This window comes from Lagenorhynchus albirostris, chromosome 7, assembly GCF_949774975.1.
Source record: "Lagenorhynchus albirostris chromosome 7, mLagAlb1.1, whole genome shotgun sequence".
NCBI classification, from domain to species: domain Eukaryota; kingdom Metazoa; phylum Chordata; class Mammalia; order Artiodactyla; family Delphinidae; genus Lagenorhynchus; species Lagenorhynchus albirostris.
The window spans coordinates 38,790,996-38,804,224 of NC_083101.1; the positions used below are offsets into that span (position 1 = coordinate 38,790,996).

Genomic DNA, 13,229 nt, shown 5'->3' on the forward strand with positions numbered 1-13,229 from the left:
GTGCAGCCTTGGCCAAAAAAAGGAGGTCCATGGTAAGCCCCCAAATGTCTGATACCCCAGTGCATAGTCTAGGACTCACCTCTGGTTCATGAGCTGCAGGTATCCTGGGGGAGGCGTACCACGGCTCCACCAAGGCTATTAATATCAGTGGTGGCACCTTCATCTTGACTGGTGAACTGTACACACTAAGGGCGGTATCTTGTGTATTCCCATCAAGCATAGATGGAAAGAAAGCACCATGATCACCTTCCCCAAAGAGGGGGATGCCATCTTGATGACATCCTTGGAGATACTGTTTTAGTACTCAAAGACACCCCCATGCCTTTTTGATATAAGGCATCAGTGTGCTGTGCAGTTGTCTGGTCAGCCTCAAGGACATGGTGCTTGGATCAGATTGAGGAATGGGGCAGCAGGACAGGGTCAGGATATGGGAATGATGAGGCATGAACTTTGTTCCACCAGTAAGGACATTCTTTCTCTTCACTTTTTCTTACTTTCCCACTCACTTTAAGACATCTTTTGCTTACTCTCAGCTGTATTTTACCCTGGGAAGTAGGTGGCTGCCTGGTCAACATTCCTACCACTGACAGCTGAGTGGTGCTTTTCCTCCACCAAAAAAAAAGTCATCAATTGAGCAGCCTGAAAAAATACCCAGGGAGGGGAACCACTTCCCCAGGGTGCCTTTCTAGTAAGGAAACCTCCATGTCAAGTTTAAAGTATGCTCTCCCGATACATTAACATGACCCACATAACAGATTCTTAAGCAGCTGCTGTGCTGTTCCTGGACCCTACGGCAACTAGCCCAGGGTCCAGCAGAGCAACACCTCCGCCCAAATAGCGCCATTCAGGGTTCAGCCCCCTGTAGGAGCCTCTGGTCACTGAGTTCTAAATAACGATTAAGCTGTTGTTTCTTCTTCAGCATTATTTTCAGAAAGTATACCTGTCCTTAACGCTCCTCAGGTATAAAAGACCTATCTTCCCTACTTCTCTAAAGGATATAAAACGTTCAGTGAGGGGGGAGATGTGGGCTGCTATACATTTTCATTAAGGCTAAGCTAAGCGGCAGAAGACAAAGCCCATCTCCTCAAATTTCATCAGGGAGGAAATGGGCTTTGGGGCGGGGGGTGGGGTGGCGGGGTTCAGCAAGAACTCCAGAGGACTGGTCACCTTTCAGCCAAAGCCGAAGGAAGCAATCGGTAAGAGCTGAACTATCTCCTTCCTTTCCCTTACACATAAGCCCTGAGTTACCCAAAACCCATGCCCCCAACACAGTACACAGAAAAGATACACTATTATTAGATAACTATTTATTTGGGAGAATCAATAATCTCCACAAGGAAGGAGTTATTTCTGGATGGGAAGTCTTCCTCCCTGGGAATTCTGGAGAATTGTTTTCTGTCTAAAGAGTAGAGACCGATGTCCAAACACAGTGCCTTCAGCAGTGCTGAGAGCAGCCGTGGGTGCCTGGCCAGCCTGACGCCTGTGGGTGGGGCTTGGATGGGGCACAGGCTCCCCGTGGGACACTGGTGGGAGATGTCTGTGACATAGTTGCTGGTCCTTGAATGCCACAACTTTCTGGGGGTGTCTCTTCTTATCTCTGATCTGTCTTGTACTTGGAGGATAACTCTGGCCAGCAAAGGTAGGACTTGATATTTGATGGCAGGACTTGACATTTGTCACTTTACAGGAGGGAGCCCTGTAGTTGACAGGATGTCCCTGGACAGGCTCTGTCCGGACCTGCACTTCCGCCTTTTGCTGAGTATTCCTCACCTGCACTGGGGGAGGACGGGGCCCTTGAGAGCAGGTGACATCAATTGCATGCTGACACCCCAGTTGCTCCTCTAGGAACTTCCCATTGTCTGTCACGATTTTCTGAGCTTCAGTTGTCCCAGTAAAGGCAGCTTTACTTTTAACTAGGCCTCTGTTCTGCACAGTTGATATGGGGCTGCCCTTTTCCTGGGCATCTTCTTGACTTTCGTATTTTATCCCAGAATAAAGCCATTGCAAGAAGTGCATCATTCTTTTTCCGTTATGGCCTTCAGGAAGAGGCTGTCCCTTCTGTGATAGGGTCTGGGAAGACTTGCTCGCACGTGTCTGCCCTAGTACCTTCTCCTGAGTAGGGAAACTCTTCCTCCTAAGTTGGGATGTCCCCAAGCCTTTATCCCCTCCATCAAGCTCTTTTGCCTTGGGCTCCAGAGGGCTCACTCTCTTTGCAGTTGGTGGGAAGTTCTTATCCTGCTTAGGGGCCCAAGGTTTCTGCTGCTGCTCCATCCTGATTCCTCTGTCCTCCAAATGGACATGCAGCACCTGGGAAGCTCCCATGTCCCCACCTGAGACACCTTGGGCATGAGTCAGTGAGGCCTCATAAGTCAAGTTATCTGAAGCAAGGGATGTGTCAGTGGGTTGGCCTTGAGCCTGGCTATGCTCCCTGTTCTCCAGTTTAAAGTTTAACTCACGGAACAGTTGTTCTTTAAGGTCTAATGATTTAGGATCTTGGCGAACTGGTAATTTGGGTGGGGGGCTTCCAGTGGTCATGGTAGTTTCTGCTTTATTCTCATTCACATTTATCATTTGGGAGCTCATTGTCACCTTGCTAGTTGTCACCACGTCACTAGTTTTTATTTGAAGAGGATCAGGCTCCTCAGCCGCGAATACCTCCCTACACAATCTGGGCATGGAAACAGGTTCTGACTTCTCCACCTTTTTGCCCCGTTGCATTTCTCCTTTATCACTGAAACTCACACTCTTATGCTTCGGCTCATATCTGGCCCCAGCTTGCTTTGCAAGCAGCTTTTGGGGATATCTGTTGGCTAGTTGAGTCTGTCTAGGACCTGCTTTCCCTGTGATGGAGAGTGAAACAGACAGAGGAGTCTGTCTGGCATCCTTAATTCTCTGAACATCCTCTGCCAGCCTACGGTTGACATCAGAGCGTGATTGTCTCAGGACCCTCTGTCCTCCTTTGCCCACAGGTGAGGTGGCAGGGAGAGAACGATCCAGGACAGGGGCTGAATTTGTTGTTCCCGCTTTGTCTCCATGGAGAGATTCAGAGCTTCCTCTAAAGGACTTGAAGCTCCCAGATTTGGAGTCTGCCTCAGAAATCACATTGGTTGAGGAGGGCAAGTTGGCATGAGACAAGGACTGGTATGAGGCATCTTTCAATTTAAAGATCTGTATGGATTCAAGGACCTTGCGGGGAAGGGCCCACAACATCCTCATATGAAACCTTTTAATATGGGCTTCCAGCATCTGTTGTGTATTGGAATCAACAAAAGTCAGGTCCTGGAAGGTATTCAGGGAGTAGGCCGCACCCACTGATGATGGCACACGTCTCTGTTTTGTTTGGGTGTGGGATTTCACAGAAAGAAGCAATGTTTGCTTGATAGCATGCCATGAATTATGCACAGTCCCAGGGAGCCGACCCTCATTTATTTCTCCAAACTTCTTGCTCAAATGTACTTTTAGGACATTTTGAAGTTGTCTCTGACCTAGACTCTCTGCTGACATCCTTGGATTTTTCTCTGAGAGACTCACCATCTGACTCTTTAGGTCTTTCTCAGAGTTGTACCCCAGATCCTTATCTGAAGAGCTCTTTGGGTCATTCAACAGGTGATCTTTTGGGCCATTCTCTAGGCTGTGTCCCAGATCCTTCCCCACACCTTCCTCTAGCTGGAACATTTCTGAGCTCCTCTCATGGAAGCCTCCAGTTTGGCTCAATCCAACATTTCCATTTTTGCTACTCTGACCCTTAAACACAGAGATCAGTGAGACTCCATTATTGCTCACCGACTCAGATGCCTCTGAAAAACCATTTGGAGGCAATATCAGTGACACAGACTCGTAGATTCTGCGGGGCAGGCCCCACCAGTGTTGGATGAGCCTCTTTCGAAGGTGATGCTCTAGTTTCTTCCGAACTTCATCACTGAGAGGAAACTCCCCAGGAAGGATGGAGATTGAAACATGGGCCTGGGGGGCCCGGTGGCGAGGAGTGTTAGGAGCTGATGGACAAAAGTCTTCCCAAGATCTTTGGACCACAGAGGGTAAACCCCACAAATTTTCCTGTTGTTTCTGCAAAATGTTCCATTCCAGCTGTTGAATTTCAGATGAGGAGAGAGACTGGGACTCATCCTGAGGTCTGTGGAAACTTACTCCACAGGTCCTGATCTGGGGTAGAGGATCAGATGGTATGACTGGGAGTGGAGACTGAGGGTCGGCCTGGGACTGGACCTGAGTGAGAGGTAGGGGCTGAGATTGAGGCAGGGTTTGAGGCAAGGGCTCAGGCTGAATCTCAGGCAAGGACAGAGGCAGGGGATCAGGAAGCACTGGTGATTCTTGGCCTGTGGAGGCATTCGAGTTTCTATTGAAAATAAAGATTGAGGAACTGTCAGCCAAGACATGAACAGCAGAGGGCAAGGACTCGCTGTGCAGAGACGGGAGACCCCAGAAGAACTGGATAGGTTTTTGCTGTAAATGGTCCTCCAGGGTCTTAGGATATGGGGGCTGCTGACGCACATGCAGCTCCTGTGATTTGTCTCTGCTGCTCCAAAAGGGAAGGCAGACTGCCGAGTCATGCTTATCAGCAGTTGACTCTAACATTTTCCACGAAGAATTTCGTTGGTAGTCTGGCCTAAGTTGTTCTGGAAGAGAATCTTTTTCATTTTCCTTTTCCTTCCACATCAGGAAATCGCTCCTCTTTTGGACTTGTCTCTCCAGGACTGCCAGGACATCAGGGCTGAGAAATGAGAGGTTACCAGGCTCTACAAGGTTGGCTGCAGGGTCTCCCCCAAAAGAGGCCTCTGAAGAATGGAGGTCAAGAAACTCCTGACTGAAATCACATTGTGCCAACGTGGAAGGGAACGAGTCTTTGGCATGAGCTTGCCGCCAGGAGAAGTCTGCAATTGACAGGCTTGAATGCTCAGTGCCTCTGATTGTTGACACACAAGTGGATAACCCAGCAGAGCTATCTGGAGATAAGTTCTCCTGTTCTGGAGTCACAGATTGAGTCACAGATAAAGTGCACTCTGGCTGTGGTGAAAGAGACAACAGAGTTGGTGGTGCATGATGACAAGCAAAAGAATCGGGGTGATTCACTGCCTGGGACAAATCTGATAGGGGATTGATATCTTGGGAAAGGGTGGGGTCAAGAGAGAAAATGGTATCCGGAGACAAAGTGGCCTCTCGTGGGAGAACAGGATCTGCTGTCTGAGTGTCATGTGGTAGGAGAGGGGGAAAGGCAAGGGGTTGGGGTGGGGAATAGTCCACTGGGAATTCGGAATCCAAGGAAGGAAAAGGCTCTGGTGCCAGAGAATGACCCAATGGGGAGGGTGAAAAAGAGTCAACTAAGGGGGTCATTGGGCTAGGGGAGAGAACGGAGGGGGGCAGTGGGGAAGGCTCAAGAAGAGAGGCTGGTGTTAGGTCTCTTGGAGGGACTGTTGAGAAGGCAGCGGACAGAGTAAATGACGACTCAGTCACAGGAGCTGTGGAAGCCAATGGGGACACAGAGGAAGTAGAATCTTCCAGGGCCCCTGGGAGTAGCAGCCGATTGATCTCAGCAGTTGCATTATTACACGCCTCACAGAAGGGGTCTGGACATAAGAGCCGACGAATGCGGGTGTTGTCATCGTGCTGTCCCAGGAGGCTGCAGAAGACAGGAAGTACAAAGATGCAACCAGGACAAGAATAAGGAAAGGGGGACCTGCTGGCCTGGCAGGGGTGGGGTCATTTGAAGCCTGCGGCCCCTTCACATTGTTCCACATCCATGAGTTCACAACATGCTCAACAGCCCTCACCTCAAGGCCTTCATCACATACTCATTCCTGTGCTACCCCCTGCCATGACTACAGCAGGTTGCACTGAATCCCTGGAATTGCACAGAACATGCTAAGGAGGGATCAGGAAAGAAGGGGAAAGACTAGTTAGTCACCTTTTCAGAATAGAAATCAGCTTCGTTTTCTCCTCTATTTCTGTCTGGTGACATCTCCAACCTGAGAAACCAGGAGAGTGGGTTATATGTAATGAAGGTAGAAGCATAGGTATAATAAAGGAGACCCCTTACGGGAAACCCTTGGGGTATTAGACTCTGAAAGACCCAAGAATTAGTAGATGAGGTCAAATGGTCAATGATATTAACATGTGTATGTTGCTTCTTGTAAAGTACTTTCACATGCATTTTATCTCATGTGATGCTCAAAACCACCATGTGAAGCCCAGAGATCAGTGTTGCCTTAGAGAGGAATCTGATCATCCAGGAAGTCAAAGGACTTTTACAAAGTCAGGACACAGAAGTTCTGACTCTTGACATCTCACATGGCCACCTGTTGGGAAACACCCATTGCCCAGGTCCATCACTGGTTCATGCCCAGCGATGAGCAGAGCAGGGGATCTGAGCAGTGTCTCAGGCTCTGACTGCCCTCCCACAAGCCTCTCCTCTGAGAACTCTGGTTTCTGAGAGAAACTGTATCTAGCAGTTGACATCCTCAGAGATCAGGGACCTTGGATGTGATGGAAAAGGCAGGAAGGGTCACCCTTGGAGAGTTCAGGTGGGATAGGCAGAACCTTACCTTTCGGTGTTCCACCTTTCCTTCTCCTCTTGGCTCTGCCCTGACGCTGAGAACAAAAAGAAAAGAATGAAGGGCTGGGGCTCATTTCTCTCACTCCTCTCTAGGAAACTCAGATATTCATTATCCATGAATAATATGACTCTATTTTAATTAATAGAACTTTATGTTCCTTCCTTTTATCAATTTTAAAGGCTTAAAATGCTTTCGATTTTTTTCTTCTTTGACAAACTCAAAGAAGGACTTTTGTCTATGAGATCCACACTTGATATTCTCAGTCAGAAGTCATCTGCCCAAGGAGGGCATAGCATCTGAGGCCAACAGTCACGTCCATGTCCCTCAGATGGGACCCTGTATCCTGGAGCTCAGGCTCCAGCCTCTGCTCAGAGGCTCAGCATTGCTGCTCTGATCAGCCCAGCACAAAGGAAGGCTTTGTCTAGTGATGCCTGATATGAGAATGTACTCATGATCAAGCAATGGGGAACTCTGTTCTCCTGCAGAGATCCCACACTCTCTAAATAACCCAAACTAGGGCCACAAAATTGCTGTTTGGGATTTTATCCTGGAGTCCTCCAAACACTCAGATGGGACATGGGCTTCAACTGGAAGCCTTAGTCCTCTCTGAACCCCTAGCCCTGCCTGGCTTCTTTCCCTAGGAGGATGATGTTCTATCCTCTCCTTGAACTTCCCACCTTAGGTGTCTCTCTGAGCCAACCAATCTCATTTTAAAATGTGGGAATAGAAATGAAAACCACAACAAAGAGTCTCTGTTGGGGGCTCACCCAGGGCTGCTTACCTTTCGGATGTCTTTGGTTTTACTGAAGGTAGGTGAAAATGGCAAGCTCACCAGGTACCACAGCAACAGAAGAAGCAACACCAACTCGCACAGGACGATGAGGTTTCGGTAAATATCCAAGGATGTTGAGTCACAGCTCAGATATGGGTCGATAACGCTGTTCAAAAATGAGAGAACATTCCATTCTCTGAATCCCATTTCTGAACCGCAAGACTGCCTGAACACACTGAGCACTGAGAGTGCGAGTGCAGTCCCAGGCCTGCATCACAGAGCACTGAAGAGTCACAAAGGGTTTCTGAGTGTGGGGGAGGGGACAACATGGAGAGGGTGTGTCCACAGCCCCTCCCCCACCCACCAGTCCAGCAGACCCTTCCGCCCCTGCTGGGCCTTCCAGGTCCCTCTGCCCTACCCTGCCATCCTATTTTCCAACTCCATCCTTTCATGGTTTCATATATTTACAGTAATGAAATTTTCTGCTTGTCCCATCTGTAACCCAGATACTACCTGGGTCCCCTTTACTGTTTGATAGAAACTTGACTTGGGTCTCACCAACTCCACTGCCTTAAGTGTCTGAAATACTGTCTGGAATTTTTGCTTGTACCCACACATTTATACTCAGGATCATATACGTCCTTAAATCCATCTTTCCTATAGAATCTTTTCACTACACAAACCCAGTTATAAAGAACTTAAAAGTTCTTTTATCCTGTTTTCTAAATGTTGAATAGGGAATTTTGCTTTGTGTTGCAGTCAGCCATTACCATCTTCAGTCAGAGGGGCTGACTCAAATAATTAAAATGAAATTCATTATTCAACATTCACAAAACTAAAGTTACTATAAAATAAATGTAAATAATTAAACGAGATCTTGAGGATAAGTCCGTAGCACTTATTTTTCTGAAGTCAGTGAAACTTAAACTGCATAAAGACTTGTAGGACATGCGACACAGACACACAGACACACACACACACACACACACACACCCTTTGACAAACCAATCTGGTATTTTCAAATCTACGAATAAAGTGTTTTCTCATTTTATTCCAATCTTCCATCTTTCGTTTTGACCCTACTTCTTCTTACGCTACCTAAATACAGACAGGCCCTGCACTCTACATCAATTTTCTAACATGTGCACAAATCCCTGACCTCGTCAGTTTGGGCTGCCATAACAAAACACCATAGACTGGGTGCTTAAACAACAAACACTTATTTCTCATAGTTCTGGAGGCTGGGAAGTCCGAAATGAAGGCAACAGCAGATTCTGTGTCTGGTGAGACCTACTTCCTGGTTCGTAAACAGCTGTCTTCTCCCAGCAACCCTGCAGAAAAAGTGGGTGAGAGAGCTCTGTGAGGTCTCTTCTATAAGAGCACTAATTCCATTCATGAAGGCTCCACCGTTAGGACCTAATCACCTCCCAAAGGCCCCATCTCCTAATACTATGATATCATATTGGGCTTAGGGTTTCAACATATGAGTTTGGTGGGACACAAATATTCTGTCCATAACACTACCCAAAGGCTGTGCTAAGTCCTCTGGTGGCAGGGTGGGACCTAGGAATGTCAAAGCCTTAGAGAACAATCAAGTCTTGAGCAGCCTTACCTGATTATCCTTGTGGGCCCTGTAAATCTTTTCTTAAGTGTGCCTTGCCACAAAGGTTGAGAAGCTCTGCTCTATATAATCATCCCCATAAATGTTTGAAAATCAACTACCTGTCGTGCTTTTTTTCAGGCTCCTCTTGTCAGGTTTAAATAATCCCAGTATTTCCCTCCCCTCTTCCTACATCTTCCTTTCTAAACTCTTTACCTTCATGATAGCTGTTCTCTGAACTGTCTCCTAATTTCTCATGTCTTTCTTAAACTGTGATGCCCTCTATTTGACACCCATGGCCTAGCACAGTTACTCGATCTCCTGTGAAAGGGTTAGACAGCCTTCAAACCCACAGAGTCTTCTTTCAATTATGCAGGAACAGGTAAGCTACACTGAGGATAAAATCTGCCAAGAGGCACCACTTCCTCCTGACCTTGATATGCAGCCTCAGCCAAGTTTTCATTTAATAAATATTTACTGCTGGAAACTAGGAGACACAAGTAGCTGTAAGTCACAGCCTCTGTCCTTAAGGACCTCATGGTGCAGTTTTCGGGGAAAGCCCTACACAGGTCAAGAGTTACATAACGGCACAGGAGAGGTCCCCCATGGCATTTGTGAATTGGCAAGTGATCTCTGGAATAGATCAGAGAAGGGACAGATGCTATGGGTGATAACTGCTCAGACATTTTATGCTCCTTAGGAAGGTGTCCCTGCATGCCTCTCCAATTTTCTGATACAAATTAACGATTCTTGGAGAAGATGGTTAAAGAAGAGCTTTTCTCTTTTAAAAGGGCACATGTTGGCTAGATATCCTTACATACATGTGTGTGCCTTGAGTGTAAAACTTACAAGAAGTTTCAATAAAAAGGCTTTTCCCAAAATGTTAATAAGATTCCTTTTCAGAACGTGGTAGAGCTCCTTCAAAATTTAAAGAAACAAAGGACTAAATGTACGGCACTTTTTTTCCTTTTTTTTTTTTTTTTTTGCTTTTTGTACCAACCACAAATAAACTCCATTGGTATTTAGTAGGAGAAGTTCACAGCACTTATCCTTCCTAGACTAACATCAATTATAAATTTATTTGTCTAATTTGTAAAACATTTTGCTTTCAGTGATCTCAGTGGATTTTCACAAACATCCTGTGATGTAAACAGTACAGGTATTATTGTGCCCATTTTATCAGTGAATAAAACTGAAGCTCAGAGACGGGAAGAAACTTCCTTAGATCGTTCAGCAAGTAAGTAGTAGAGCCCTGACTACTAAATTCCCCACATTCTCAATGCTACTATTTTAAACAATATAAATAAGTGACTTCTTAAAAAGTATGCCCTGGTACTAAAATTAAAGTGGTTATGTGATTGAGAATATTCACTTTATCCATTAAATGATGCCAAATTTGGGAAGTAAAGAAAAGCTATTTTTGGCATCCTATCACCTCTTAGGTATCTTTTCCTTATCATTCTTAGCACCAGTATCTTGATGAGTTTTCTCCATTGCCCTCTTAAAACCTACTTTCAAGAACTCTATTACATATGACTCTCAGTAAGGTATAAATGAACAATAAAAGTTTAAAATGTCATCCCTCCCAGGAACACATTTCACACATTTTACATATATCTAACCCCAAAGCCTTGTAATAAAGCTCTCGCCTGAGCATGTCAGGCAGCCATCCTGAGGTGGCAGTGGTGGCTTTCAGTAGAATGAGATCTTCTCCTCTCCCCCCAATGACATCTTCCCAGTTGACCTTCGTCACCACACAGAAGTCTGGTCCCAGATTTCAGCGTGCACATGGTTAGATTATCCCCAAGGAAGAGTATTTTCCAACAGCTCTACTAGAATAGTACGCTGCCTATTGGAGGAGACTCAGTAGGGATAAGTCGTTTGTCTAGGATTGTCACATGTCCTCAGTGCTCTCGCTCACATCCTGGCCACGGTCCCAAGGATGAACCACGTAGAGGGAGCTTTTTTTAGGTTACCAAAAAGCCTGAAGAACAACAGATTCTAGAGCAGAATGCTTTAAAACTGCACTTAACACTGCCGCTTTAAGATGTTCTTCATTCATACACACACCACACTTTCAACTGAACTCTACCATGTAGTATTTCGAGTAGAAATATCAAGAAAATAAGGCATTGCCTCTGCCCTCAGGCAGGTCATAGTTCAGTAAGTAAGGCCTGCAAACAACTATAATAAAGTGATACGAACTGTAAAAGAAGTAGGAATAAGAACACAATGAAAATACAGATAAAGGAGCAATTAATTCTTCCACCAGGAGGGAGACGAGAGAGACGCAGGGCAACTTTCAGACGTGGTGCCCACTGAGATGGGCCTTGTGAGGTCACCCCTCCTCCTCTCCATCCTTGCCCTGGCCCTCTTCCTGTTCCTCACCCCCTTCCTCCTCATCCTCCTTTGCTTCTTTCTTTAGACTTTAATTTTTAGAGCAGTTTAAGGTTCACAGCAAAACTGAGCAGAAAACACAGAGCTCCCATATGCCATCTGACCCCCCAACACCCCTCCACACACACACACAACCTCTCCCACTATCAACATCCAGCACCAGGACTTCCCTGGTGGCTCAGTGGTTACGCCTGCCAATGCAGGGGACATGGGTTCGATCCCTGGTCCAGGAAGACCCTACATGCCACGGAGCAGCTAAGCCTGTGCACCACAACTACTGAGGCAGTGCTCTAGAGCCTGTGAGCCACAACTACTGAGCCCACAAGCCACAACTACTGAAGCCCACATACCTAGAACCCATGCTCTGCAACAAGAGAAGCCACTGCAATGAGAAGCCCATGCACCGCAATGAAGGGTAGCCCCCGCTCACTACAACTAGAGAAAGCCTGCGTGCAGCAAAGAAGACCCAACACAGTGGAAAGGAGAGGGGAGGGGAGGGGAGGGGGAGGGGGAGGGGAGGGGAGGGGGGAGGGGAGGGGAGGGGAGGGGAGGGGAGGGGAGGGGAGGAGAGGAGGAAGGGAGGGAGGGAGAAAATTAAAAAAAAAAAAATCCAGCACCAGAGTGGGACATTTGTTACAATCATACCTACATTGACACATCTTTATCACCCAGAGCCCATAGTTTACATGAGTTTAGACAAGTGTATAGTGGCATGTATCTACCATTGTAGTATCATACAGAGCAGTTTCACTGCCCTGAAAGTCCTCTGTGCTCTGCCTCTTCACCGCATCCTCCACCCTAACCCCTGGCAACCACCAATCATTTTTACTGTCTCCTGTGTTTTGCCTTTTCCAGAATGTCATATAGTTGAAGTCATACAGTGTGTATGTTGTAGCCTTTTCAGATTGGCTTCTTTCACTTAGTAATATGCATTTAAGGTTCCTGCATGTATTTTCATGGCTTAATAGCTCATTTTTTTCAGTGCTGAATGAATACTATTCCGTTGTCTGGATGTACCACAGTTTATTTACCCATTCACCTTAGACATCTTGTTGCTTCCCAGTTTTGGCACTTATGAATAAAGCTCCTATAAACTCTTTTTTAAAAAAAAAAACACGTTGTTGAGGCATAATTCACATACCACATAATTCACCCATTAAAAGTGTACAGTTAAATGACTTTTAGTATATTCACAATGTTGTGCATCCATCACTACGATCAATTTGAGAACATTTTCATCACTCTAGAAAAGGAACTCTGTTCCCCCTAGCCTTCACCCTTCAATCTCATCACTCTCCCCAGCCCTAGGTTACCACTAATCTACTTTCTCTATAGATTTGTCAATTCCAGACATTCATATAAATGGAATTATACAATATGTGGCCTTTCATATCTGGCTTCTTTCACTGAGCATAATGTTTTCAAGGTCAGTCCATGTTGTAACATGTATCAGTACTTCACTTCTTTTCATGGCAAGTAATATTTCATTTTATGGATATACCACATTTTATTTATACACTGATCAGTTGTTGAACATTTGGTTTGTTTCCACTTTCAGCTATTATGAATAAAGCTGCTATGAACATCTGTGTACACATTTTGGTGCAGACATATGTTTTCATTTCTTGCTTATTCATTTTTGCAATAACTTAAAGTCACACTTTGTCTAAGTTGGTTGTTTTCTGAGATTTTGGTAATATAACCATACCAGACTCCCTATGAAATGAAAGCTTTGGAGTCTAAATGCAGTTTTTGTCAACTGTCTGGGTGCATCAATTTGCCCTCCTGCCAACACTCTCAAAATTAGCCCTTGAGTCAGCAGGAATTATGGTGATGCATAATGCTTAACATTTAAAAGTAATGAACACCTTATGTTCTCAAGTTCCTATTC

At 45.8% G+C, this 13,229-nt stretch overlaps 1 protein-coding gene across 1 annotated transcript in view; it reads right to left on the reverse strand.

Annotated features, from left to right (window-relative positions):
* Positions 1 to 1,344: 1,344 nt before the first annotated feature.
* The window catches only part of LOC132522859 (spermatogenesis-associated protein 31D4-like), a 205,999-nt gene continuing 194,114 nt past the window's right edge, over positions 1,345 to 13,229 (reverse strand). Inside the window, exons 7-10 of the mRNA XM_060153415.1 lie at positions 7,351 to 7,507; positions 6,558 to 6,603; positions 5,921 to 5,981; positions 1,345 to 5,635 (exon numbers count right to left, since the gene is read on the reverse strand). Coding sequence (XP_060009398.1) covers positions 1,345 to 5,635; positions 5,921 to 5,981; positions 6,558 to 6,603; positions 7,351 to 7,507 — 4,555 coding nt within the window. The remainder of the gene's footprint in view (positions 5,636 to 5,920; positions 5,982 to 6,557; positions 6,604 to 7,350; positions 7,508 to 13,229) is intronic.